The following is a 27,488-nucleotide window of genomic DNA, read 5'->3' as shown; positions in this document are numbered from 1 at the left end:
CCAAGCCAGGCACAGACAGCGCCTATTCTATATATGCCATCCAGGCCGGGCACTGACAGCGCCATGTCTATTGATGCCATCCAGCCCAGGCACTGACAGCACCACGTCTATTGATGTCATCAAGGCCGGGCACTGAGAGCGCCACTTCTATTGAATCCATCCAGGCCAGGCCAGGCTCTGACAGTGGTTCTTCTATCGATGCCATCCAGCCGAGGCACTGACAGCGCCACTTCTATTGTTGCCATCAAGCCAAGGCACTGGCATCGCCAGCACTGATGATGCCATCTAGGTGGGGCACTGACCATGCCACTTCTATTGATGCCCTCCAAGTCAGGCACCAACAGCGCCACTTCTATTAATGCCATCCAGGCCAGGGCCTGACAGCGCTACTTCTATTGATACCATCCAGGCCAGGCACTGATTGCGTCACCTCTATTGATACATCCATCCCAGGCACTGACAGCACCACGTCTTTTAATGCCATCAAGGCTGGGCACTGACAGAACCATTTCTATTGATCCCATCCAATCCAGGCACTGACAGCTCCACTTCTATTGAGGCCTACCAGGCACTGACAGCGCCCCTTCTATTGATGCCATCCAGGCCAGGCACTGACAGCACCATTTCTATTGATGCCATCATTGCTGGGCAATGACAACGCCACATCTGTTGATGCCATCAAGGCTAGGCACTGACAGTGTCTCTTCTATTGATGCCATCCAGCTCAGGCACTGACAGCGCCACTTCTATTGATGCCATCAAAGTTGGGCACTGACTGTGTCACTTCTGTTGATGCAATCCAGGCCAGGCACTGACAACACCACTTCTGTTGATGCCATCAATTCCGGGCACTGACAGCACCACGTCTATTGATGCCATCAAGGCTGGGCTCTGACAGTGCCACTACTATTGATGCCATCCAGCACAAGCACTGACAGCGCCACTTCTATTGATGCCATCAAGGCCGGGCATTGACTGAACCACTTCTATTTATGCCATCCAGGCCAGGCACTGACAGAGCCACTTCTATTGATGCCATTAATGCGGGACACTGACAGCGCCACGTCTATTGATGCCATCCAGCCAAGGCACTGACAGCGCCACGTCTATCGATGCCATCAAGGCCTGTCACTGACAGAGCCACTTCTATTGAATCCATCCAGGCCAGGCATTGACAGCGCTGCTTCTATTGATGCCATCCCAGTCAGGCATTGACAGCGCCACTTCTATTGACGACATCCAGGACAGGCACGGTCAGCGCCACTTCTGATGATGCCATCCCGGCAGTGTACTGACAGCGCCACTTCTATTGATGCCATCCAGGTCAGGCACTAACAGCGCCACTTCTATTGATGCCATCCAGGCCAGCACTGACAGCGCCACTTCTATTGATGCCATCCAGGCCGGACACTGACAACGGCACTTATTTTGATGCGATCTAGGCCAGCTACTGACAGGAATGCTTCTATTACCAGCATTGCCTTGGATGGTGTAGATGTTCTCTGGTGTGTGGGTCAGAAGGCACCAGTTATCTGTTGTTCTCGTATTTCTTCAATCTCGTCAAGCAGCATGCAGGTGCTGGTTAGTTGAGCTAGGTGTAGAACATTTCTCTGCCCCTTATTTGGCACAATCAGAAATAGTCATAATTTAGGTTTGCTAATGGTGCAGCCTAAAAATGTACTCACAATCAGCCAAAAGAGGAAAGGAAAAGAAAAGAGAGTGAAAGTGGGTAAGGAAATACAAAGCAGTAGTGGCAAGGGAAGGAGGGACGTGGAATAAAAGTGTGGCAATGACAGAGTAGAAAAGTGGCAGACAGACAAGAAGACTGGAGAAGAAAGCTTGAAAAGAAGGAGCCTAGAGAAAAGTCAAGAAGAAGGGGCAAGCAATAACAGTAACAGGAATTAGAGGGAAGAGAAGAAAACAAAAAGTATGATGAATGAACGAAGAATGACAGTGAGACCAGGGAAACAAACCAGAGAGATCCACAGAGAGGAGAGAGATTAATGGAAGAGAAGTAGAAGGAAACGGGAACGGAAATGAGAGAGTAGCAATGAGAAGACAGAGCATCAGAATAAAGGAGGAAAGTCAGTAAACAATGCGAACGACGCAGGGAGGGATCTGAAATAGAAGAGAAGATAGGAATAGGAGGAGAGACAAGGACAATATGGATGGGAGAAGATAGATGGAGAGAAGAGGCATTTAGAAGAAAGAGGGAGAGAGAGGGAGTGAGGAGCTAGATCTGGTAGAGAAGTGGAGGGAAGTGCTGCAGTAGGAAGAAAGCAGACGAAAGAGGTGCAAAGGTGTGGAGAAGTGTGGCTCAATGATTAGAGCGGCAGACCCTGATGCAGAGGTCTAGTCCGGGACCAGGGTTCAATTCCCTGCCTCGGCGGGTCTTGGGATCAAAACAATTCCACGGACCTGATCATTCTCGCCTCGGTGCCATTCCAATCATGGAGTCCCACTCTGCAACTCTGGGCAATAGCTTGCTTAATCTCCACAACGGCCCCACAACGCTAAGGATGCCTGGCCTCCACCTTGGGGGTGCCCAGGAGTGGACGCCTCACAGGGAAAGCCAGGATGGGTTCCACAGCGGTATTCGTACAAGCGCCTTGAGACCCTTGCGGGTGAGTAGTGCGCTATACAAGTATCAATTTACATTTCAATTTACAAAGAGAATATGGGCAGATGGGGAGAGATGGATGGAAACGACGCTCAGAGGCAATAGGAAGAGGGAGCAGAGACAAGCAATCAAGAGGCAGAAGTAGAGCAAGAAATGCAGAGAGAAAACAGCCCGGGAGAAGCAAGAGATAGAAGCTGCTGCACAAATCTGTAAAAATCTAGATTTTAATAGTTGCCTCTTTTCTTTGGTTTCAGATCATGCTGGTTCCTGTCCTTCACCACCTTTTGTTCATGTTGAAAATGGTATGCGGTGTTCCCCAAGTATATTCCATAAGGCCTGCGAAGAGGACTCCAGCTGTGCTGCAGATGAGAAGTGCTGCGAGACAATCTGTGGCAAGGGATGTGTGGAGGCCTTTTGAGGTGCGTCACCAACACCCAGTCATTTATCCGTTCGTGTGTGAGGATGATGTGGTGTCAGTCAGGGTGAGGCTGAGAAGGGATTGGAGTGGTATGGATGAGACGTGGGTGGAATCAGAGTGAGACGATGGTGCTCTGTGGGTTGAATCAGTGTGAGGCACTGTTGAGCTTTGGGTGGAATGGGAGTGGGGTGACAGTGAGGGCTGGGTGGAATCGGAGTGAGAAGATGTTGAGCCTTGTATGGAATCAGTGTGGGATGATCGTGAACATTCAGTGGAATTGAAGTAGGACAGGGGGATGTAATGATGCCCTGCCTTAATGCAGTAGTGAGGCCCTGCCTTAATACAGTAGTGAGGCCCTGCCTTAATACAGTAGTGATGCCCTGCCTTGATGCAGTAGTGAGGCCCTGCCTTAATACAGTAGTGATGCCCTGCCTTGATGCAGTAGTGAGGCCCTGCCTTAATACAGTAGTGATGCCCTGCCTTGATGCAGTAGTGATGCCCTGCCTTGATGCAGTAGTGATGCCCTGACCCCCCTGGTAGGTCGCTCCCCCTCCGCACAGCTCCGCCTGTGTGCCCCTGCCCCAGCTGCTGCTGCTAAGAACTCGCCCGTAAGTGTGCTTAATCCGTGCCCCGCTGTTTTGCTTCTGTGCCACTGTTTTCCCCCCTTTTGTGCCCCGATTTTTGCCTTCTGTGCCACTGTTTTCCCCCCTTTGGTGCCCCGTTTTTTGCTTTCTGTGCCCTGCATTCCCTCTCATTTGTGCTCCGATTTTTGCCTTCTTTGCCACTGTTTTCCCCCCTTTGGTGCCCCGTTTTTTGCCTTCCGTGCCACTGTTTTCCCCCCTTTTGTGCCCCGTTTTCTGCCTTCTGTGCCCTGCATTCCCTCTCATTTGTACCCCGATTTTTGCCTTCTGTGCCACTGTCTTCCCCCCTTTGGTGCCCCGATTTTTGCCTTCTGTGCCACTGTTTTCCCCCCTTTTGTGCCCCGTTTTTTGCCTTCTGTGCCACTGTTTTCCCCCCTTTGGTGCCCTGATTTTTGCCTTCTGTGCTACTGTTTTCCCCCCTTTTGTGCCCCGTTTTTTGCCTTCCGTGCCACTGTTTTCCCCCTCTGTTGTGCCCAGATTTTTGCCTTCTATGCCACTGTTTTCCCCCTTTTTTGTGCCCCATTTTGCTTTCTGTGCCCTCGTCTCCCCCACCGCTGTGCAACCTGCGACCCTGCGGCCCCGCCCCCTGACTGCGCACTGCCCATTCGCTGATTCCGCCTCCCGCCTCCCAGCTGTTCCTCCCTCCCACCTCCCCATATATGCCGGACACTGCGCGGCCGCGCCGCTGGATCGCCGAAGGTGCGCCTAAGGCAAGCCCGTCTGTGCCCGGCCGCGCCTGGATCGCGCCCAGCGCCAGGAATCCTGGCCCCCGCACACACCACGACGCCCGTCTCCACTACGACTCCAGCACCCTCCACGCACTCAACGCCAGGCGATCAAGCACCTGCTGCCTGGCCGTCCCGAAGCGCACCCAAGGACCCTTCACCTGCCGGAACTACAGTTTTAACAGCATTCGGGCCCGCCAACATGCCCAACATGGAAAACCAACTTCCTCAGATGTATCCTGATCAACACCCGCTCCGCCCGCAAACATGCCATTGAACTCTGGAACCTAGTCGACTCCACCTCCCCAGACTTCGCCTTCCTGACGGAGACCTGGCTGACCCCCTCCTCGGCGCCCGACATCACCATAGCCATCCCTGAAGGCTACAAGATCACCCGCAAGGACTGCACCAGCGGAACAGGAGGAGGAATCACCATCGTCCACAGAAACACTCTCAAAATCTCGACACACTGTGACGACACCCTCAGCACCGCCAAACACCTGCACTTCCGGATCCACACTGACCCCAACACCACCCTCAGAGGCACCCTCATCTACAGACCCCCCGGACCCCGATCGCAGTTCAGCGACTCCATCACCGACCTCGTCAGCACACACGCCCTCGCCTCCACGGACTACATCCTCCTCGGGGACCTGAACTTCCACCTCGAGAACAACAACAAACCCAACTCCTCCACCCTGATCGACAACCTCGGCAACCTCGGACTCAGACAACTCGTCACAGCACCCACACACTCCGCCGGCCACACGTGTGACCCCATCTTCTCAGCGAGCACCCACGTCTTCTTCGACCGCACCACCGAACTCCAGTGGACCGACCTCCGCTGCATCTACTTCACCTGCTGGAAACCCACCACACACCACCACACCCAACAGATGCCTCGCCACAGCCGGGGCAAGATCACCGAGGACCAGCTAACCGCCGCCCACGCCCAGAGCCTACCCACAGACCCAACCGACCCCGACAACGCAGCCCGCAGCCTCAAACAATGGATCAACGACTGTGCCAACACCCTCGCCCCGCTCAAGAAACCCCCCAACACCCACACCAGCAAGAGAGCCAGCTGGTTCACATAAGACCTCCAGGCCTCCAAGCGAACCTGCCGAAAACTAGAAAAAAACTGGACCCGCGAAAGAACACCGGAAAGCTACACAGCCCACAGGAACGCCACCCGCCGACATCACCAACTCATCAGATCCGCCAAAAGGTCCGCCTTCAGAGACCGCCTCGACAACATTGCACACAACAGCAAAGAGCTCTTCAGCATCGTGAAAGAACTCTCCAACCCCAGCTCCAACACCAACGACATCCCACCGTCACAAGAACTGTGCGACTCGATGGCCACCTTCTTCCACCGCAAGATCGCAGACACCCACGACAGCTTTGATGCCATCACCACCCCGACAACAGCCGACACGCCCGCTCCCACGACCACCACCCACACCAACCGCCTGCTCGCCTGGACCAATACCAATGATGATGACACTTTCAAGATCATGAACACCGTCCACTCCGTATCCCCGGAAGACCCCTGCCCACACCACATTTTCAACAAAGCCAGTAGGACCATCGCACCCCACCTTCGGAAAACCATCAACATCTCCTTCGAAACAGCGACCTTCCCGGAGAGCTGGAAGCACGCAGAGATCAACGCCTTTCTAAAGAAACCCAAGGTGGACCCCAAGGACCTCAAGAACTTCTGACCCATCTCCCTGCTTCCTTTCCCGGCGAAGGTCATCGAAAAGGCCGTCAACAAACAACTGACCAGCTTCCTCAAACAGAACAACATCCTGGACCCATCCCAGTCAGGGTTCCGCAGCAACCACAGCACCAAAACTGCCCTCATCGCCTCCACCGACGACATCAGGATCATGCTCGACAACGGAGAAACCGCGGTCCTGATCCTCTTGGACCTGTCAGCCACCTTCGACACAGTCTGCCACCGTACACTAAGAGCATGCCTCCACGATGCCGGAATCCAAGAGAAGGCCCTGGACTGGACCACCTCCTTCCTCTCCGGGAGAACCCAGAACGTCCGCCTGCCCCCCTTCCGCTCCAAAGCCACCGAGATCATCTGAGGCATACCCCAAGGCTCATCTCTCAGCCCAACGTTATTCATGGAACCACTCACCCACGTCGCCCGACTGCACGACCTAAACATCATCTCCTATGCCAACGACACCCAGCTGATCCTCTCACTCACCAAGGACCCCCACACCGCCAAAACCAACCTCCACGAAGAAATGAAGGCCGTCGCCGACTGGATGAGGAACAGCCGACTGAAGCTGAACTCGGACAAGACGGAGGTCCTCATCCTTGGCTCCACCCCCTCGGCCTGGGATGGCTCCTCATGGCCGATGGCACTAGGAGCACCCCCTACATCCACCAACCACGCACGAAACCTAGGGGTCATCCTCGACTCCACACTCTCCATGACAAAGCAGGTCAATGCCGTCTCCTCCTCCTGCTTCAACATCCTCCACATGCTTCACAGGATCTTCAAGTGGATCCCCACCGAAACTAGAAGGACGGTCAGCCAGGCCCTCGTCAGCAGCAGACTAGACTACGGCAACGCACTCTACGCAGGAGCCCCGGCCAAACTCCTGAAATGACTCCAACGCATCCAGAACGCCTCCACTCGCCTGATCCTGGACATTCCCCACCACAGCCACATCACACCCCACCTGAAAGACCTGCACTGGCTCCCCATCACCAAGAGGATAACCTTCAAGCTCCTCACCCACACACACAAGGCACTCCACAACACCGGACCAGCGTACCTCAACAGACGACTCAGCCTATACACCCCCGCCCGCCAGCTCCGCTCTGCAGACCATGCCCTCGCCACCATCCCCCGCATCCGAAGAGTGACCGGCGGCGGCAGATCATTCTCCCACCTCACCGCCAAGACGTGGAACACCCTTCCCATCCTCCTACAACAGACCGAAGACCTTCTATCCTTCAGGAGGCTCCTCAAGACCTGGCTCTTCGAACAGTAGCAGCATCCCCCCCAGTGCCTTGAGATCCTCATGGGTATGTAGTGCGCGTTACAAATGCTATGATTGATTGATTGATTGAATGCAGTAGTGAGGCCCTTCCTTAATGCAGTAGTGAGGCCCTGCTCTCCCCCAAAAGATCGTTCTTCCATGTCAATTATCAGATGACCCACACCAATAATTATATAAGGGAATGATTTTAGCCACACTCCCTGCTGTATCCATGCTCAGACCCTGAACAAATCTTTAGGATGGGAAATATCCTTTTAATATGCCTTTTGCTCTACCAATCAACCAGGCGTCGAGCCAGTGGCCCCCTGAAAGAATTTGAGACAAACATTCTGCTCCAAGTAGACAGCAGGCACCTGAGAATTCAGCAGGCAGGAACAACACAGAGGAGTATATTTGCTGATTTGTTGTCTCCATCATTGAGGGATTCTTTCTTCATTTTCATGTTTCTGTGAATAGGTGCACTCTATCAATTACAGAAGGGCATTAACTATGCAATGTTGTTCCTCTTTTTGAAAATGTACCCTAACAACTTCAGAGAGGGGCTCACTTCCCACGACAAGTGAAATCTTCGAACTCTCTATGGATTGACTCAGACATATGAGTAAGATGAACGGTCATCATTCATTCCATTCATGGCATCCAATGGAGATGTGCCTGCAGTGAGCCCCTGGTGGCCAAGCACTTATCCGCTCTGTTTGCTCCAGGGTTCGCATCAGACCGTACCTTCTTGAAAGGAGGAAAAGATGATCATCTCATAGGACAGAATTCTTCTTCCACAAGCGCTCTAAGAACCCGGGGACCTCAGAGGTGGAAAGAGCACTCACCACAGAATAAGACATGTACATAAAGATGACCTCTGCCGAGATGATTGACACGGGCCCTAGAAGTCATAATGGCTGTAATGTCCATCAGTCAGCTCACCCTGCACATAAAAGGGAGTTGGGTGCACCTGTCTTCATTTCAAATCCACCGTCTACACTGGGTCATTGTTCTTGACGCTGCACATCCTGCACCACCTGGGACTCCACAGTGGTAATGAGAACCTGAAGACCCCACCTGTGACTACCACACAGGAGAAAGAGGGTGTACTTCCTGGAAGCTCATCCCAGCAGCCACCAAGATATCAATCAATCAATCAATCAATCAATCAATCAATCAGGGATTTGTAAGCGCACTACTCACCCGTGAGGGTTTCAAGGCCCTGGGGGGGGGGGGGTCCGCAGATCTGTTAAGCTGAAGAGCCAGGTCTTGAGGGTCTTCCTGAAGGTGTTCAGGGAGGGGGCGTGTCTGATGTCTGCCGGTAGCTCGTTCCAGGTCTTGGCCGCAAAGTGAGAGAAGGATCTTCCTCCTGCTCTGGCTCTGTGATTGAGCGGGGTTTCGGCCTGTGCGAGGTTGGAAGATCGAAGGTTTCTTTTGGGTATGTGGAAGTTGACTCTGTTGTTGAGGTATTTCGGTCCGTTGTTGTGTAGGCATTTGTAGGCGTGAGTGAGGATTTTGAAAGTGACTCTTTTCTCCTCGGGGAGCCAGTGGAGACTTCGTAGGTGTTGGCTGTTGTGTTCGTGTCGGGGGATGCCGAGGACGAGTCTGGCGGCAGTGTTCTGTATTGTCTGGAGTTTGCAGAGTAGGGACTTGTTGATGTCGGCGTAGAGTGCGTTTCCATAGTCCAATCTGCTGGTGATGAGTGCCTGGGTGACTGTCTTCCTTGACTCAGGGGGGATCCACTTGAACATCTTGCGGAGGATGCTGAGGGTGTTGAAGCAGCTAGAGGTGACGGCTTTGACCTGTCGGTTCATGGTGAGTGATGAGTTGAGTACGATGCCGAGGGTCTTGGTGTGGTCTGAGGGAGTAGGTGGGCTTCCGAGGGCGGTCGGCCACCAGGTGCTGTCCCATGCAGAAAGGGTGGTACCGAGGACGAGGACTTCTGTCTTATCGGCGTTGAGATTCAGGCAGCTGTTGGTCATCCAGACTGCAACGTCTTGTATTGCTTTCTGGAGGTTAAGTTTGGCAGTGGTGGCGTCTTTGGTGAGGGAGAGGATGAGCTGGGTGTCGTCGGTGTAGGATACGATGTTGAGGCCGTGTTGTTGGACAATGGCTGCGAGGGGGGCCATGTAGATGTTGAAGAGGGTGGGGCTCAGGGATGAACCCTGTGGAACTCCGCAGGTGATTTTCGTGGGTTTGGATAGGAATGATCGGATCCGGTCCAGGGCTGTCCCTTGTATGCCTGTGTTGTGTAGTCTAGCAACTAGTGTGCGGTGGGAGACAGTGTCAAAGGCCGCTGATAGGTCGAGTAGGATGAGGGCTGTGGAGTGGCCTTGGTCCAGGAGGGTGCGGATGTCATCTGTGGCAGTGAGTAGGGCAGTCTCTGTGCTGTGGTTGCTCCGGAATCCGGATTGGGATGGGTTGAGGACTTTGTTCCCTTCAATGAATTGTGTCAGTTTCCTGTTGACTGCTTTCTCTGCAACTTTGTCTGTGAATGAGAGGAGTGAGATGGGCCGATAGTTCTTGAGGTCGGTGGGGTCAGCTGTGGGCTTCTTGAGCAGAGGTCTGACTTCTGCGCGCTTCTAGTCATCTGGGAAGGTGCCTGTTTTGAAGGTGGTGTTGATGGTGCGTTGTAGTTTGGGTGCGATGATGGCCACGGCTCTGTGGTAGATGTGAGGGGGCAGGGGTTAGTGGGGGCCCCTGAGTGGATACTTTTCATGGTCGAGGCGGTGTCTTCGGCGTGATCGGTGTCCAGTTGGAGATGGTGGGCTGGCTGGTGTTTCTGCGGGTCGGGGGGCCATTGGTGGCAACTCGTGGATGGTCGATGAAGTTGTCGTAGAGGTTTTTGATCTTGAGGTGGAAATGGTTCCAAGCTTTTCACAGAGGTCTTGGGATGGGGTGATGTCTGTGGCTTTGCTGCGTGGGTTGATGGATTCTTGAATGACACTGAAAAGTTCCTTGGAGTTGGTGGTGTTGGCTAGGATTTTGTTGTGGATGAAGTTCCTTTTGATGGCTCTGATCTGGTTGTGGTAGTCCGTCATGGCGTCCTTGTAGGTGGTGTGGTTTTCGGTTTTCTTGGTGTTACTCCAGTTCTTCTCCAGGCGTCTGCAGGTGCGTCTGGCTTCTTGGAGAGCGGTGGTGAACCAGGCGGCTTTCCTGGGGCGTTGTCTGTCGGGGTTGCGTAGTCGGAGATTCAGGTGTGGAGTTCTCTGGCTGTGTCGTTTGCGTCGGGTGCCCTGGTGTGGTTGTCTCAGGTGAGGGTGGAGTTAAGTTGCTTATCGGTAACCTTGCTCCAGTTCCTTCGTGGTGGGTGTGGGGCTGGTTTGGGTGCCTTGGGTGTGTTTATGGCGAAGTGTACGCAGTGGAGGTCGGTTCATGATGGCTACATTGTGTGGCTGAATTGGTCACTGTTTCCTACTGCGAAGATGGGGTCGAGGGTGTGTCCTGCTCTGAGGGTCGGTGTGTTGATGAGTTGTTTAAGTCCAATGCTGGTGAGGTTGTCACGAAGGATAGTAGAGTTGGGGTCGCTGGGGTTGTCGAGGTGAAAGTTCAGGTCTCCAATGAATATGTAGTTTGTTGAGGCGATGGTGTGGGGTAAAATGAAGTCGGTGATGGTGGTGGCAAAGGGTGTTCGGGGACTGGGGGATCTGTAGACGAGGGTTCCTCGGAGAGTGGCTCTGGGGGTGGTCTGGATCTGGAAGTGCAGGTGTTCGGCGGAGGGGAAGGTTTCGCAAGAGGTCATGAGCTGGAGGGTGCTCTTGTGGGTGATGGCGAGGCCCCCTACCTGGGTGGTTGGGGCAGTCTTTCCTCTGGATCTTGTAACCGCCTGGGATGGCGGTGCTGATGTCGGGGGTGGATGCGTTGGTCCAGGTCTCTGTGAAGAAGGCGATGTCGGGCGAGAGAGAGTCGAGTAGGTTCCAGATTTCCATGGCTTGTTTGTGTACGGAGCGTACGTTGAGGAGGATGCTATTTAGGGTGTTGCCGGTGCTGGCATCGGCAGTGTTGGAGGTTGGGGTGGCGGTGAGGGTGAGGATCTGGCAGCAGTGGAGGCAGGAGAACTGGCCGTGGGTCATGTCCGGCGAGGCCTGTTGGCATTCTCTAAGTCTTCCAGTGTTGAGTGGGAGGAGGGTGGTGGTGTCGTAGCGATGGGTAGTGGGAGGTCCAGGGTTTCTGGTGCTGGCCGTGGTCGGGTCACGGACAGGAGCAGACGGGCTTGCCTTTGGCATGCCAGCGGCGCACCGCGCTGCGGCCTCCATTAAGTAGGGGAGGTGGGAGGGAGGAGAGGCTGGGAGGCGGGGGATTTCCAGTGGGGAGGGGCCACAGGGGAAGCAGCGGCGAAAGGCGAAAGGAAAAGGCAGGCATGAGAATATAAAAACAGTGGTGGAATTAGAGCAAGAAACAGATGGGCACAATAACAGTGGCCCAACAGGGAAAAATTTTTTAAAAAATGGCTGAGAAAGGTTACGTTGGTTGCAGGCAGTCTGGTCCCAGTTGGTGTGGGCAGCAGGCGCCGGAGCAGACAGCAGCCTCGAACCTCCCAAGGAGGAGGTCGGGGTCTGGAGGCAAGAAACGGCACAGCAGAGCTGTGGGGAGAGAGTGGACCTAGACCGAGGGTCGGAGGGCTTATGGTGGCCTAACGCTCACAGACATTTTTCTCAGTGATTGTAAACTCTGAGAAACTGTGGTACCTGATGGTTTTATACAGCAAAATGGACCTGACACATCAGGGCTGTGTCCAGGCCATTCCCTGCTCTTTAACCAGCCTCACATCATGGGACAATGATGCTTGCTCCAGAGGGTACAACTTGCATCACAGTCCTGAATGCCACAGACCTGCTGCTTCCCCACCTCTAACACCCACTACACCATCTCTGGTTTCTGGAAAGGGAAGTAAAGCATCGTCTTCTGGCCATTTTCTGCACAATCACCCACTGTAGCATATGCCGCCGGGAGGGACAGATGCTCAACCCTGCTGAATATGGGCATTGGACTGCCCCACAATAGGAGAAAGCCGGTGCTCAGTGGCCTAGCACAGTCTCCCCCTCACAGGTCATTTCTGACTAAATGTTCTCACCCGGCTGCAATGTCTGCTCTTTGGCAAGGACTCGACATCTCTGGAGGGTAGCACATTACAGGATGGATTTTCTTATCCATCATTATCTTCCTCCCAGCATGGGGCACAAACTGCCCTCCATGGGGCCCAAATCTACTGCTGCAGTCTGTCCCAGAGTCCTTCTGCTACCTCCTGGCCAGGGAAGGGGTAAGAAGGAGGTAGAGCACTATGGAGGTAGACTGGGTCAGAGGAGCAAGTGTTTGCAGAGGTAGGGAAGAGATGTGAATCTATCCTCACCACAAGACATTTCATGCACAGTTGCAAAACCGATGCTGCTGGAGTGTCCGTTCACTAGCGAGTCCATGGTGTGCACCATAATCTCTCCAGGACTGGTATGTGGCAACAACATTGCAAAAGGTGTTATCTATAATGCGAAAGGGCTGTGGATCACTTGTGTCACACACTAACGCTCTCACCTCCAGTGTTCCTGTTTATTGGAATGTCCATCTCCAAACACCATGTTTGGTGCCATTCTGGGCAGAGAAAAAAGAAATCTGGAGAAACTGGATCTAGTGGCTGCAGTTGTTTGGTGGCAAGTGAGAAGCTAGTGCCGAAATGCTGCAGCATGGCATCACCAGGTGAGATGCTATGGGAGGGAATACTGTAGTATGAAGTCAGCAGATGTGGCACTAGTGCAGGGAATGCTGCAATATGATGTCAGCAGGTGCAATACTAACGCAGGGAATGCTTTGGTTTGATGTTAGCGGGTGCAAGGCTAGTGCAGGGAATTCTGCAGTAAGGAGTCAGCAGATGCCATGCTAGTCCTGGAAATCTGAAGCATGATGTCAGCAGGTGCAATGTTAGTGCAGGGAATGCTGCAGGATGTTGTCAGCAGGTGAGACGCTGTGCAGGTAATGCTGCAGTATGATGTCAGCAGGTGTGATACTAGTGCTGGAAATGCTGCAGCATGATGCCCGCAGATGTAACGCTATTGCAGAGAATGCTGCAGTATGCCATCGGCAGGTGAGACCCTAGTGTAGGGAATACTGCAGTATGAAGTTAGGAAGTGCAATGCTAATGCAGGGAATGCTGTGGTTTGATGTTAGCAGATGCAGGGCTAGTGCTGGAAATGTTGCAGCATGATGTCAGCAGGTGAAATGTTAGTGCAGGGAATGCTGTAGCATGATGTCAGCAGGAGAAATGTTAGTGCGCAGAATGTAGCAGTATTGTGTCAGCAGAGGAGATACAGTGAATGCTGCAGCATGGCATCAGCAAGTGAGACTCTAGTGAACAGAATGCTGCAATATGATGTCAGCAGGTGCAAAGCTAGTCAAGGAATGTTGTAACATGGCATCAGCAAGTAAGAAATTAGTACAGGGAATGCTGCAATATGTTGTCAGCAGGAGCGACGCTAGTGCAGGGAATGCTGCAGTATGACATCAGTAGATGAGATACTTGTGTAATGAAATGAAAATGCTCTATTACCCATATGTGTCTAGGCACTAGGCTCAGGAAAGGAAGAAACAGCCCAATAAGAGGAGGAGAGAGCCTGATACGGTAGCTACTGGTTAAAAAGCCACATTTGTAAGGCTTTTCTGAAGGCCAGAAGATGAGGTTTCTTTTTAATTTCAAGACGCAGGGAGTTCCACAGCTTGGAGGTACAGGTCACAAAGCTCCTGCCACTCAAGCTGGACCTTTTAAATTTGGGTAAATGAAAAAAATTGAAATTTTCACCCGACTGGAGAGATTGCAATTCAATATAGTGCTGAAAGCAGCGGGTCAGATATTCCAGTCCTGTATTGTGTAGTGCTTTAAAAGTAATGCGCAGAGCCTTAAAATCTATGCATTGTTTCACAGGGAGCCAGTGGAGGTAAATGAGAGCCTGAGAGACAGTTTTATTTTGGGGATTCCCAGGAGCAATCAATCAATCAATCAATCAATCAAGACATTTGTAAAGCGCACTACATACCTGTGGGGGTCTCAAGGCGCGGGGACGGGGACGCTGCTACTGATAAAAGAGCCAGGTCTGGAGGAGTCTTCTGAAGGCCAGTAGGACTTGGGTCTGCCGTAGGTTGGTGGGGAGGGTGTTCCAGGTCTTGGCGATGAGGTGGGAGCAAGATCTGCTGCTGGCGGTCGTTCTTCGGCTGTGGGGGACTGTGTCGAGGGTGAGTCCGGTGGAGCGGAGCTGGCGGTGGGGGTGTAAAAGCTGAGTCGTCTGTTGAGGTATGCTGGGCCGGTGTGGAGAGCTTTGTGTGTGTGGATAAGGAGCTTGAAGGTAATCCTATTGTTGATGGGGAGCAAGTGCAGGTCTCTCAGATGGGGTGAGATGTGGCTGCGGCGGGCGATGTCGAGGATCATATGTGCTGAGGTGTTCTGGATGCATTGCAGTCGTCTCAGGAGCTTGGCCGACGTTCCTGCGTAGAGGGCGTTTCCGTAGTCCAGCCTACTGGTGACGAGGGCCTGGGTGACTGTTCTTCTCGTTTCGGTGGGAATACACTTGAAGATCCTGCGGCGCATTCGGAGGGTGTTCAAGCAGGATGAGGAGATGGCGTTGACCTGCTTAGTCATGGAGAGGGTGGAGTCGAGGATGACCCTTAGGTTGCGTGCGTGGTCAGTGGGTGTCGGGGCTGTTCCTAGTGTTGGCCACCAGGAGTCGTCCCAGGCTGAGGGGGTGGAGGCACGGATGAGGACCTCCGTCTTGTCCGAGTTCAGCTTCAGTCGACTGTTCCTCATCCATTCGGCGATGGCCTTCATTCCTTCGTGGAGGTTGGTATTGGCGGTGTGGGGGTCTTGGGTGAGGGAGAGGATCAGCTGGGTGTCATCTGCGTAGGAGATGATGTTGAGATTGTGCTGTCGGGCGACGTGGGCGAGGGGTGCCATGCAGATGTTGGGAGAATGAGGGCCAGTGTTTCTCCGTTGTCAAGCAGGGTCCTGGGAAGGGTCCAGGATGCTGTTCTCCTCGAGGTAGCGGGTCAGTTGTTTGTTGACGATTTTCTCGGTGACCTTCGCTGGGAATGGGAGCAGGGAGATGGGTCAGAAGTTCTTGAGGTCCTTGGGGTCCACCTTGGGTTTCTTAAGCAAGGCGTTGATCTTGGCATGCTTCCAGGTTTCCGGGAAGTTTGCTGTCTCAAAGGAGATGTTGATTACTTTACGGAGCTGGGGTGCGATGGCTGTGCAGGCTTTGTTGAAGATATGGTGAGGGCATAGGTCTAACAGTGATCCAGAGTGGAAGGTGTTCATGATCTCGCTGGTGTCCTCATCATTGATGCTGGTCCAGGGGAGCAGGCGGTTGGTGCAGGCGTTGGTCATGGGGGCGGTGGTTGTCGTGGTGTTGAAGCTGTCGTGGATGTCGGCGATCTTGCGGTGGAAGAAGGTGGCCAGCGAGTCGCACAGGTCTTGCGAAGTCGGGATGTCGTTGGTGTTAGAGCTGGGGTTGGAGAGTTCCTTCACGATGTTGAAGAGCTTTTTGCTGTTGTGTGCATTGTTATCTAGGTGGTCTTTGAATGAGGCCCTCTTGGCGGCTCTGATGAGTTGATGGTGTCTGCGGGTGGCGTTCTTGTGGGCTGCGTAGCTGTCCTGTGTTCGTTCGCGGAGCCAGTTCTTCTCCAGTTTTCGGCATGTTCGTTTGGAGACCTGGGGCCCGATTCACAGAACTAACTTAAGACAAAATCCTAAACTTACTACCATTTTCGTATTCACAGAAGGCACTTAATCATTTTGGTATTCACAGAAGACACTTACTCATTTCGGTATTCACAGAAGTTAGGAGTCCTAACTTTAGGACTCCTAAATGCCTTCTGTGAATACCGAAAGTCTTAAAATTAGGATTTTTCTCAGTTTAGGAGTCCTAAAGTAAGGACTCCTAACTTTACTACTACTAAACTGAGAAAAATCCTAATTTTAAGGCTTTCGGTATTCACAGAAGGCATTTAGGAGTCCTAAAGTTAGGAGTCCTGACTTTACTACTACTAAATTGAGAAAAATCAAAATTTTAAGACTTTCGTTATTCACAGAAGGCATTTAGGAGTCCGAAAGTTAGGAGTCCTAACTATACTACTACTAAACTGAGAAAAATCCTAATTTTAAGGCTTTTGGTATTCACAGAAGGCATTTAGGAGTCCTAAAGATAGGAGTCCTAACTTTACTACTACTAAATTGAGAAAAATCCTAATTTTAAGACTTTCGGTATTCACAGAAGGTATTTAGGAGTCCTAAAGTTAGGAGTCCTAACTATACTACTACTAAACTGAGAAAAATCCAAATTTTAAGACTTTCGGTATTCACAGAAGCCATTTAGGAGTGCTAAAGTTAGGACTCCTAACTTCTGTGAATACCGAAATGAGTAAGTGCCTTCTGTGAATACCAAAATGAGTAAGTGCATTCTGTGAATACCAAAATGGTAGTAAGTTTAGGATTTTGTCTTAAGTTAGTTCTGTGAATCGGGCCCCTGGAGTTCTTCGGTGAACTAGGTGGCTTTCTTGCTTGTGTGGCTGTTGGAGGATGTCTTGAGTGGGGCGAGGTTGTTGGCGCAGTCGTCGATTCATTGTCTGAGATTGCGGGCGGCAGTGTCGGGTTGGTGGGGTCGGCGGGTGGGCTCTGGGCGAGGGTGGTGGTTAGCTGGTCTTCGGTGACTTTGCTTCAGCAGCGTCGAGGCATCTGTTGGGTGTGGTGGTGCGTGGTGGGTTTCCTGAAGGTGAAGTTGATGCAGTGGTGGTGGGTCCAGTGGGGTTCGGTGGTGTGGTTGAAGGAGACGTGGGGGCTTGCGGTGAAGATGGGGTCGAGCGTGTGGCCTGTGGCGTGGGTGGGTGTTGTCACGAGCTATCTGAGTCCGAGGTTGGCGAGGTTGGCGATCAGGGTGGTGGAGTTGGTTTCGTTGTTGTTCTCGAGGTGGAAGTTCAGGTCCCCGAGGAGGATGTAGTCTGTGGAAGTGAGGGCGTGTGTGCTGATGAAGTCGGCGATGGAGTCGCTGAACTGTGGTCGGGGTCCGGGGGTTCTGTAGACGAGGGTTCCTCTGAGGGTGGTGTTGGGATCGGTGTGGATCTGGAAGTGCATGTGTTGGGCGGTGCTGAGGGTGTTGTTGGTGTTGGTTGAGACTCTGAAGCTGTTCCTGTGTACGATGGCGATTCCTCCTCCTACGCCATTGGTGCGGTCCCTGCGGGTGATCTTGTAGCCTTCCAGGATGGCTATGGTGATGTCGGGAGCTGAGGTTGGGTTCAGCCAGGTCTCCATCAGGAAGGCGACGTCTGGGGAGGTAAAGTCGAGAAGGTCCCAGAGTTTGATGGCGTGTTTGCGGGTGGAGCGGGTGTTGAGGAGGATGCATCTGAGGTAGTTGGGTTCTTTGGTTGGTGGTTTGGCGGGCCGGGTGCTGGTGTAGCTGCAGTTCCGGCAGGTGAAGGGTCCTTGGATGCGCTTCGGGGTGGCCCGGTAGCAGGTGTGTTCTCGTCCGGGGTTGAGTGCATGGAGAGTGCTGGCATCGTAGCGGAGTCGGGTGTTGTGGTGTTCGTGGGGGCCAGGGGTTCTGGCGCTGGGTGCGGTCCAGGCACGGATGGGTGCAGACGGGCTTGTCTAAAGTGCGCCATTGGCGCGCCAGCGGTGCGGCCGCGTAGCGGCCACCTTAAGAAGGGGAGGTGGGAGGAAGGAGCAGCTGGGAGGGGGGAGCAGTCGAATGAGGGTGGGGGCAGGGCCGCAGGGCACCCAGCGGCGGGAAGCGAGACCGGCGAGGGTACAGAGGCATAGACGGGCACAAAGGGACAAAGAGGAGAATAAATACAGTAGATACAATACTAAACACCAGAAGGGCACAAAAAGGGTACAAAAGCACAATAGACCACAATAAAACGGGCAGAAGCGCGAAAAGCAGGCACAGTGAAAAATGCCAAAAGCAGACGTAAGGCCTACCACTGGCCACCAGGGATGAGACGCAGTTGGTAGCCTGCGGGTGGAGGGGGATGCTGGAGCACGGGCGCAGTCCGGTGGAGCTACGTGGCGTGGGGAGCGACCTGCCTGGAGCAGATGAACTGCTGCATTCTGTATAGTTTGAAGTTTACTTAGATACCTTTTCTGTCTGTTTGCCAAGAGAGCATTCCAATGGTCTATTTTTGGGGTAATCAACATAAAAACCTCCGTTTTTTGTGGGTCTCTAGGAATAAAGAGAAGGACCTTCCTCAGTGATTTAAGCAGGATGAAAGAGAATGAGGTGCTAGCACTGATATAACCATCGAAGGACAGCTCTACTCCTAGGGTCTTCACTTTCTTAACCGGACAAGGGAGAGTACCCAGGCCCTGGGGCCAGCAGCTTGGAGACCAGAAGGAGGTGTTGTTGACAAATAAGAGAACCTCTGTTTTTGCTAAGTTCAGCTTCAAACAATTTAGCCCCATCCATCTACCGATTTGGGGCATACAATTATGAAAGCTGGATGTGGTGGACTCTGGGCTGCTGGTCACAGACAACAGTGCAGTGAATGCTGCAGTGTGATGACACCAGGTGGGAAGCTAGTGCAGAGAAAGCTGCAGCATGATGACAGCAGGTGCAATGGTGGTGAGGTAACAGCAGGCGAGACACTAGTGCAGGGGATGCTACAGTATGATGTTGGAAGGTCCCACTCTAGTGCACGGAATTCTGCAGTATGATGTCAGCAGCTGCAATGCTACTGCAGGGAATGTTGCAGTACAGCTTCCACAGGCGAGATGCTGAAGTATGGTGTCAGCAGGGATGATCCTAGTCAGGTAATTCTGCAGTATGTCATCAAACAGTGAGAAATTAGTGCAGGAAAAACTTAAGTATGGCAAAAGGTGAGACACGTGCTAACAAAATCTTCAGTATGGCATAAAAAAATTCTAGTGCCAACACATGAAATGCTGCAGTATGGCATCATCAGATGAGACACTATGGCAGGGGAAGCAGAAATATGGTGCCAGGGAGTGAGACACTAGCGCCTGTGAAGGGAATGCTGTAATATAGCGTCACTCTAGTGCTAGTGCAGTGAATCCTGCAGTATGTGTCAAGAACTGGAGTTAGGACTACTGTAGGCAGGTATGGGGCCGAGGTGGCACGGCAATCCACATCAGGGCTGACCCAATGGTGTAGGTGTGCACAGTAATGCACTTTCCTGGTGCTATCTCTATTAAACAGAGCGTGGAGGAGCAGCAGCTTCCATGGCCTTCTCTTAGTTGTGCCTAATAATAGGCACAGGCAGGACTAACCTTCACAAGCACACTAGGGAAGCCAGGAGCTGACAGCAGCCAGGCTGAGGTGGCACTCAAAATCATCTGCAGAACATGCACTACAAGTGACTCCACCATCATTTTGGAAATGTGTTTTGGGGGGCTGCATGGAGTGGAATAGCTCCTAGAAGAGACTATTACAACATAAATCATAGTTATACTCATCGGGGAGGCTTTACTGCCATTTAAAGCTCTCCTGCAATTTGGGATTCCGCTTATAGCCTCTAGGGTGTGGTATCCTCTATCGCATGCAGGGCCAGACTGGGAACCGAAACCGGCCCTGGCAAACTGCTTGGCCGGCCCCCCCCTGGGGTGAGGGGGGGTGCAGCCGAGCAGTTTGCCAGGGTTGGTGTTGGGCGATTTTGTTACAGAGGGCCAATATTGCCGACCGCCGGTAACAAAAACGGCTCCCAGGGGCCAAAACCGGCCACCACCCTAGCGGCCCACCGGGGAAACACCCGGTGCCAGCTACGGCCAGTCCAGCCCTGATCGCATGGTCTTTGAGCTGCAGTAGCAATTTAGAAAAAATAAAAACTTAATGGCACTTTTTTTGTATGATGGTAATTATTGATATGCAAAGTTGTATGTTGCCATAGAAAGTATTGAATATTGGTACTGTCCCCTTCTAATTGCAGTTATGAAGAATAACATTTTTGCTTCACTTGTGTGGCAGCACTGTGACAAATCAAATAGGCCTGTCCTGTTGATAACAGAACCATGACAAGGCCAATGGGCCTGCCTTATTGATACTAATCCCTTTATATAATGATATTGTGTCTAATATAGGTAGGGACTTTTGTGATTATAGAATTTGTCGCTCTCTAGGGGTGCAACATATTATGAGGGTGTCACCAAAGGTATTTGAATCCACCCAAATGCACCTCTTTGTAATTTAGTTAGTATTGTTTAGTAGTGTGTTCAATAACAATGCTTCTTAATTTTATAATAAAAAACACTGTTTGGACAATGATTTATTAGGGCTACTAGACCACACCACCTTCTCGGAGTATGCCTTGGACTGCTGTGCATCACTACCCGGAGAGGATCAAGTCCTACAATGGATGCAGTACTTGGTTCCCAGCAAAAAGAAACTTGTAGACTTACTACTTGGACTCACATTCTACACAACAACCTAGGGCCCAATTCACAGAACTAACTTAAGACAAAATCCTAAACTTACTACCATTTTCATATTCACAGAAGGCACTTACCCATTTTGGTATTCACAGAAGACACTTACTCATTTCGGTATTCACAGAAGTTAGTAGTCCTAACTTTAGGACTCCTAAATGCCTTCTGTGAATACCGAAAGTCTTAAAATTAGGATTTTTCTCAGTTTAGGAGTCCTAAAGTTAGGACTCCTAACTATACTACTACTAAACTGAGAAAAATCCTAATTTTAAGGCTTTCGGTAGTCCCAGAAGGCATTTAGGAGTCCTAAAGTTGGGACTCCTAACTTCTGTGAATACCGAAATGAGTAAGTGCCTTCTGTGAATACCAAAATGAGTAAATGCCTTCTGTGAATACCAAAATGGTAGTAGGTTTAGGATTTTGTCTTACGTTAGTTCTGTGAATCGGACCCCATGTTTTTTAAAGAGAGTAATTTCCTACACACATCTTCACATGAGTAACATGGCACTCTTCCCCTATGCTATAACGATGATCCCATCTCAAAAACATGCAGCTTTTCACAGGACACACCAAGTATGGAGACACTGCCCAGCAGACAAGTGACAGCCCCAATTACGGCTTCAGCACAAAGCCATAAAGCTCAGTCAGATGCGATGGACTGTCATCTTAGGACCAGCCGTGCAATCAGAACTAAAAGCACAGGTCAAGTGACAATATTCTAGACAGAGACATAATGACCTGTGCAGAAGCATCATCCCTGATCTAGGCCCCAACACCCTTCCTCTGGACTACTGCCACCACACCACCTCATAAACTGGCAACTGCCCGTAAAAGTTACCAGCAAGCAGCACAGAGTAAATGGTTTTGGGCAGCAACAAAGAACCTCTCCACATACAACAAGACTCAGGCAAAAGCAATCTACCTCTAATACTTTGCCATATAGAAATATCTCAGCACTCTTTATGCAAGCCTCCAAAAGCATTGCCTGAAGTGGGCTGACTCATTGCCCCATACACTATATGATGTCAAGTGGAAACATGACAGCTTAACAGACCAAATGAGTGATGCATCCACAGGCACTCTTTGTATAATCTGTTCATGACCGATTTTGTTTGGCTAAAATAACTTCTGGATGGAGGGCAATAATGTTGGCAAATATTTTATAATCTGGGGTAACTGTGGATATGTGTTGATAATTATTGCAGAATTGGGGATTTTTATTCCCCATAATGTCTACCCTGACATTTTCAGTAGAGTATTTTTTAAACTGGAATGTAGCTTAAAATTAGTTTAAAGTATATGGCTTTTTGGAAGTACCTTAAATAAGTCCAATATGTTTGATGGTGCTTCAGTTGTATTTCAGTAGTCTGACATAAGTTGGTAAACCAATTTTAGACCCTTTACTGTCCAAGTAGGCATTAGATAGATTTTGACTTGATTTTAATTAGTTGATTATACCATAGTGGTGAGTTAAGAAAACTTTGTGTGGGTAAAAGCATGAGTCCAAGCAATTAGAAATACATTTAAATGTAAGTTAGAAAAAATTAGATAGTTTCTTGTAAATTGTAAAAATGAATTAAAGGGGAATGGAGACAAAAATGCTTTTCCAATCTCCATCTATAATGGGAGAATAGAGTTATCAGATACTAAGATCCAAGAAGATGATTCTTTGTAAATAAAACATTGAGGCTATAATTTAAAATCATGAAAATTAGCCCCTCCATCGTCTTTAGATACACATGTATTTTAAAACAGTATTATCATGGAAGTCAGCTGAACTTTACTCACGTTTTCTATTTACAAATTTAAGAAATATTGCAAATGGTTTTAAGTAATTGTGCAATAAAAATGTTTCATTCATTCATTCATCCATTCATTCATTCATTCAGTGGTGTGTAGGACCACTGTCTCTTCTTATAAAATATTTTGTATGACATTCTCAAAGGGGACAGGGTTCCATGGAGTTTCCTTCTCCTTCGCGAAGGGTTAGCCCTACCTTTCAGTAGTCAGTGAAAAATGCCACCATATTTCAGTCACAAAACATTAATACATACCACAGCCTTACGGTATTAGGAAGAGAAGCCCTAAAAACGCCCCTTCCAAATACATAATCAAAAAACAGATTGCGATTCAGTAACAAGTCACCAAATAGCAATGAGACTCCTGTACATTTCAAAATACTTTTTTGTGGTCACAAATGGCTGTTTGCACTTTCCCAAAAGGTTTTCTGCATGAAGCCCTACATTTTCCTAATTTGTTAAATGATGAAGTGAAATTGAATGTAATCATATCTTTAATAGAATGCATAAACCACAATACTAAATATGTCAGTTTAGTTGGACTCCTACAAAATCCTGAGTCGTTTAATATTTATTTTAAAAAAATGTTTTTAAGAGCAGAACTTCAGATTTTTCAGAATTTAGTCTTCTTTTTATCAGAGATGAATTGCATGATGAAGTCTCTGGCAGCTCTTCAAAGGATACAAGTAAAATGCGAAAAAAGTGAGACCAATGAATTTTCTCCCTCTCCACCTTCAAGGTAGAGGGGTATTCACCTAGCTTATTACGCCAAGGTGCCGCTTTGGTGTTAGTGTGACTAAAAGCTTACCTTTTCACCGGAGGACCCATGAGGCAAAATGTTGGCCACTTATGTGAATTAAGCAGTAATACCAAGCAGATATTAAGCAACAAAACAAAGGGCGATTAATCCATATTTACTATTTAGCATGCAGTGTGTGTGCTGGAATTATATAGGAGCGCTATCTATGGGGTAGACTCAAGGAGCTAATTCCTTGGTCCTGATAAAGAGCTATGAGGATCGGTTTGAAACATGTAGGCCTATAGGAAGGCAGGTACATTTCCACTTGGACTTCCTTCTTTCTCCACATTTTTTAATCATACTGCCTAGAGGATATATTAAAGGGTTCAACAACCTACTAGGAAGGTATTTTTAACTTTTCACACAAGACCCCTTCCACTACTATTTACTTCTATCACTATAATATACTATTCACTGCTCCTGTGTACCTCATAGGTCACAGCACGTCCTGTTCCTCAACGGTACGGGAAGAACCTGATGATGAAGCAAGCCACCAAGGGGCAACCCTGGTGGGTGTGGGTTATATAAGGAAATCAACATTTTTTTTTCTAATCATATTGTGGAGAGTTAGTTCACATCAGAATGGACAGGTATTCTTGTGTTTTTTGGAACCTGATCAGTAGGAGGATGGGCCTTTCTGTCAACATTTCCTCTTACCTTCCCCTTTGTGTTTATATATTGACAATGACATATTGCCTGATTTAGAGGTTGGTGGATCGGTTAATCCAGATATCCTGTCCTACTTAGCACCAGGGAATTCTATCTAAGGCTGCACATTTTATAGTGTTTTATTCGTTTACCATTTCCGTCTGTATTTATCCATTTATTTTATGGCCATCTTATTGGCATTTATCCATATTTATTTTGTGTTTTGTGAACAAATGAAGTCATAACTCATATTTTTACACATTTCTTTATTAAATGTTCACTTACAATTTGATGCCTGCCAGGTTTTAACACATTATACAGTCAAATATGATAAAACAAAATACTCACATTAAAATATTAGCATAACAGCACAAACTTATGTAGATATCTAATGAATTTAGGAAATGTCCTTCCTTTTTTTAACTCCCTATGCTATGAATCAGTATTGGTATTGGTCTAAAATTCATGAAACACAGCATGGAGATTCACTCTAAAGAATTCTAATTTTCTGCATTTTTCCCCTTTAAATAATAGAGACAGGAAACACAAGTTTCTGTCAGCATTTACCTGTAAAACTCTGAAAAAAAGGAAAACTGGGAGCTTTAATTATATCCAAAGGCACTTGTTATAAGGTGGGTGGGATATCCTTAATGTTTATGCTGAAATAACCATCCACCAATCTCTAAATCAGGGCCTGTGTATAGTCTAGGGGTAGGGTTTTTAGTGTAGTCAGGAAGATTGGCGCTCAGACTAGTGTGCGTTGTGTGGATTGTGTACAGAGTGAGCATGGTGCTGCCAGGTCGGGGGAGTTACCCAATCACCCCCGTAAGTGTGTGAGTCATGGAACCCACACTGAACAAATAAGCACAGTCCCGGGCACACGTGGTGAGGGTAGGACAATGGTATTAAAGTTTTTTTAGGATCAAAGTTGCTGCGGTCAACACCAGTATAATGTTCAAAGTCATTTAATTAGGTAGACACACAATAACATCAAAAAAAACAGCTGACACGTGTTTCGTCACAGGGAAATTTACCTGTGACTCTTCAGGGCTTTATGGTGCTTGTAGATGAGGAGTAGATGGTCCCACAGAGCTGGTGATAATTCCAACCCGGCCTGGGGTACGAGTGGAGTTTGATAGTGAGCCTAGGAGTGGAGTGCAGGAGGCACTCGGGTGAGTGATGGGCACGATACTGGTATGATGTGATGGCACTGTGTTGTAGGCGCAGGATTGTGGTCACCAGGAACAGACTATCAACGGTCTGAAAAAGTGATGCGGTTTCGCCGGGGCAGAATGCTGAGTTGCGAATTGACTAAAAGTCCTAGGTACAGTGAGGGAGGGTTCACCAAGTGCCTGAGGAGAATGCTCGAAGGCTGTGCCATAGCGGAAAATTCAGATGCCAGTGCGTTCCGTCGAGATCACCATCCTGTATGGTGGGAAGACCAAAGGGCATTAGTGCCTGTCGGTAATCATAGCGGAGGAGGTCGTGGAACACTGTACCCGTGGCGTCTTCCTGAAGATGCCTTGTGTACAGTGTTCCACGACCTCCTCCACTCTGATTACCGACAGGCGCACCCGTCCTTTGGTCTTCCCACCATACAGGATAGTCGAGCATTCTCCTCAGACACTTGATGAACCCTCCCACACTGTACCTAGGCCTTTTATGTCAATTCACAACGCAGCATTCTGCCCCGGCGAAACTGCATCACTTTTTCAGACCGTTGACAGTCTGTTCCTGGTGACCACACTCCTGCGCCTACAACACAGTGCCATCACATCATACTAGTAACGTGCCCATCACTCACCCGAGTACCTCCTGCACTCCACGCCTAAGCTCACCATCGAGCTCCACTCGTACCCCAGGCCGGGTTGGAATTATCACCGGCTCTGTGGGACCTTCTACTCCTCATCTACAAACACCATACAGCCCTGAAGAGTCACAGGTCAATTTCCCTGTGACGAAACACGTGTCGGCTGGTTGTTGTATTCTGTGTCTACCTAATTAAATGACTTTGAACATTATACTGGTGTCGACCGCAGCAACTTTGATCCTAACAAAACTTTAATACCATTGTCTTCCCCTCACCACGTGTGCCCGGGACTGTGCTTATAAGCTTCTGTGTATGTAGTTTTATATTGGCATTCTCAGTATGTGTTGGCAATACACATTTAGTCACTCTATGTTCTTTTTTCTTTCCAGATCACCGCAGCGGTGTGAATCCAGCGACGAATGAAGCTCACCTCATTTTCCCGGCACCACAGTTAGTGCAGTCCCTTGCATCCTACACCTTCACCACCGTGACAAGATAGTTAGATTATAACAATGTCTTCTCGGGGTATTAAAGCTGGCTCTACTTTACTCACCACTTGCAGTGCTTCGCAGCTTGGAAATCTGCAGTTCCAAATATTATCGATTGTCACTTTTATCAAACAAATATGATAAACTCTCAAGGATAATTGATTAATGTTATGCAAACATTAACTTGTGTTGAAATGTTATCAAAATCTGCGCAATTGTTATTCTAAATTGTTGTTCTTTACCATCAAGAATAGGTGATTTGTCTTAGTAAATCCTTGATCTGGTACATTGTCTCCTTTTCCTATGACTGTATTACTTAATGTAGAAGCTAAGCTTTATGAAGCTTTAAACCCCTTAAAAGAAAGGATCAATAAAGTCATGCATACAAAATAAAGGTATTCAAATATTATAGTTTCTGTCTTGAGTTCATAAAAAAATAATACACTTGACACCATTTACACCATTGCACTTTTTATGACATTAAAGTTGTTTGTTATATACAATATTATTTTTCATACATTCTGTAATCCATCATTTACAACCAACTCAGGTTCTTTTGTAGCAAATAATTGCTTTTGTGAAGCCTGTGCTGTGTAGACTAGCAGGCTTTTCAAGGGGAAACCATCAAATGCAAAGTTCTAAAGTACCCAAACCTCCACCCTCATAATCAACACAAATGCTCTAATATTCTGAAGCAACATCAGCTATTTAGTAGGGACAGGCGAACTGTTCTTTTGGAAAGAAGGATTAAGCATATCCAGAAGTATTTGCCAACATACTAAAATTAGTTCACAAAGGAAAACATGGCACAAGAATTACAGTAATTGACTAGGATGACACAATGTGGTCAACCAGGAAGCTGGGATTGAACTCCCGTTTCTCGATTTCACAATGTGCAGTTCAGCTGTTACATGAACCTCTCCTCCTTCCCTCCCGTTTAACACCATTGCGGAGTGCTTTCTGTTTAATTTTTGTGATGCTAAATAAGTAAACTGGGCTCAGTAAATAAAACTATCACACTGTAAGTCCAGCTGACACAAGACATTTTTCTTAAAAAAAGTACAACATGATGTTAAGGGAAGTTAGGGTACCAGCAATTGGGTTTCTAGCAGATATCAAATGTT

General features: G+C 49.3%; 1 protein-coding gene across 1 annotated transcript in view; it reads left to right on the top strand.

Moving 5' to 3' along the window:
- The window catches only part of LOC146822204 (uncharacterized), a 229,168-nt gene extending 202,395 nt beyond the window's left edge, over positions 1–26,773 (top strand). The window contains exons 5-6 of the mRNA XM_085613334.1: positions 2,875–3,039; positions 26,266–26,773. Coding sequence (XP_085469460.1) covers positions 2,875–3,038 — 164 coding nt within the window. The 3' untranslated portion in view covers position 3,039; positions 26,266–26,773. The remainder of the gene's footprint in view (positions 1–2,874; positions 3,040–26,265) is intronic.
- The last annotated feature ends 715 nt before the right edge of the window (positions 26,774–27,488 follow it).

This window comes from Triturus cristatus, chromosome 6 (genome assembly GCF_964204655.1).
Source record: "Triturus cristatus chromosome 6, aTriCri1.1, whole genome shotgun sequence".
Classification (NCBI taxonomy): Eukaryota; Metazoa; Chordata; class Amphibia; order Caudata; family Salamandridae; genus Triturus; species Triturus cristatus.
The sequence above is the reverse complement of the archived record's forward strand: the minus strand, read 5'-3'. Positions and strand labels throughout refer to the sequence as shown.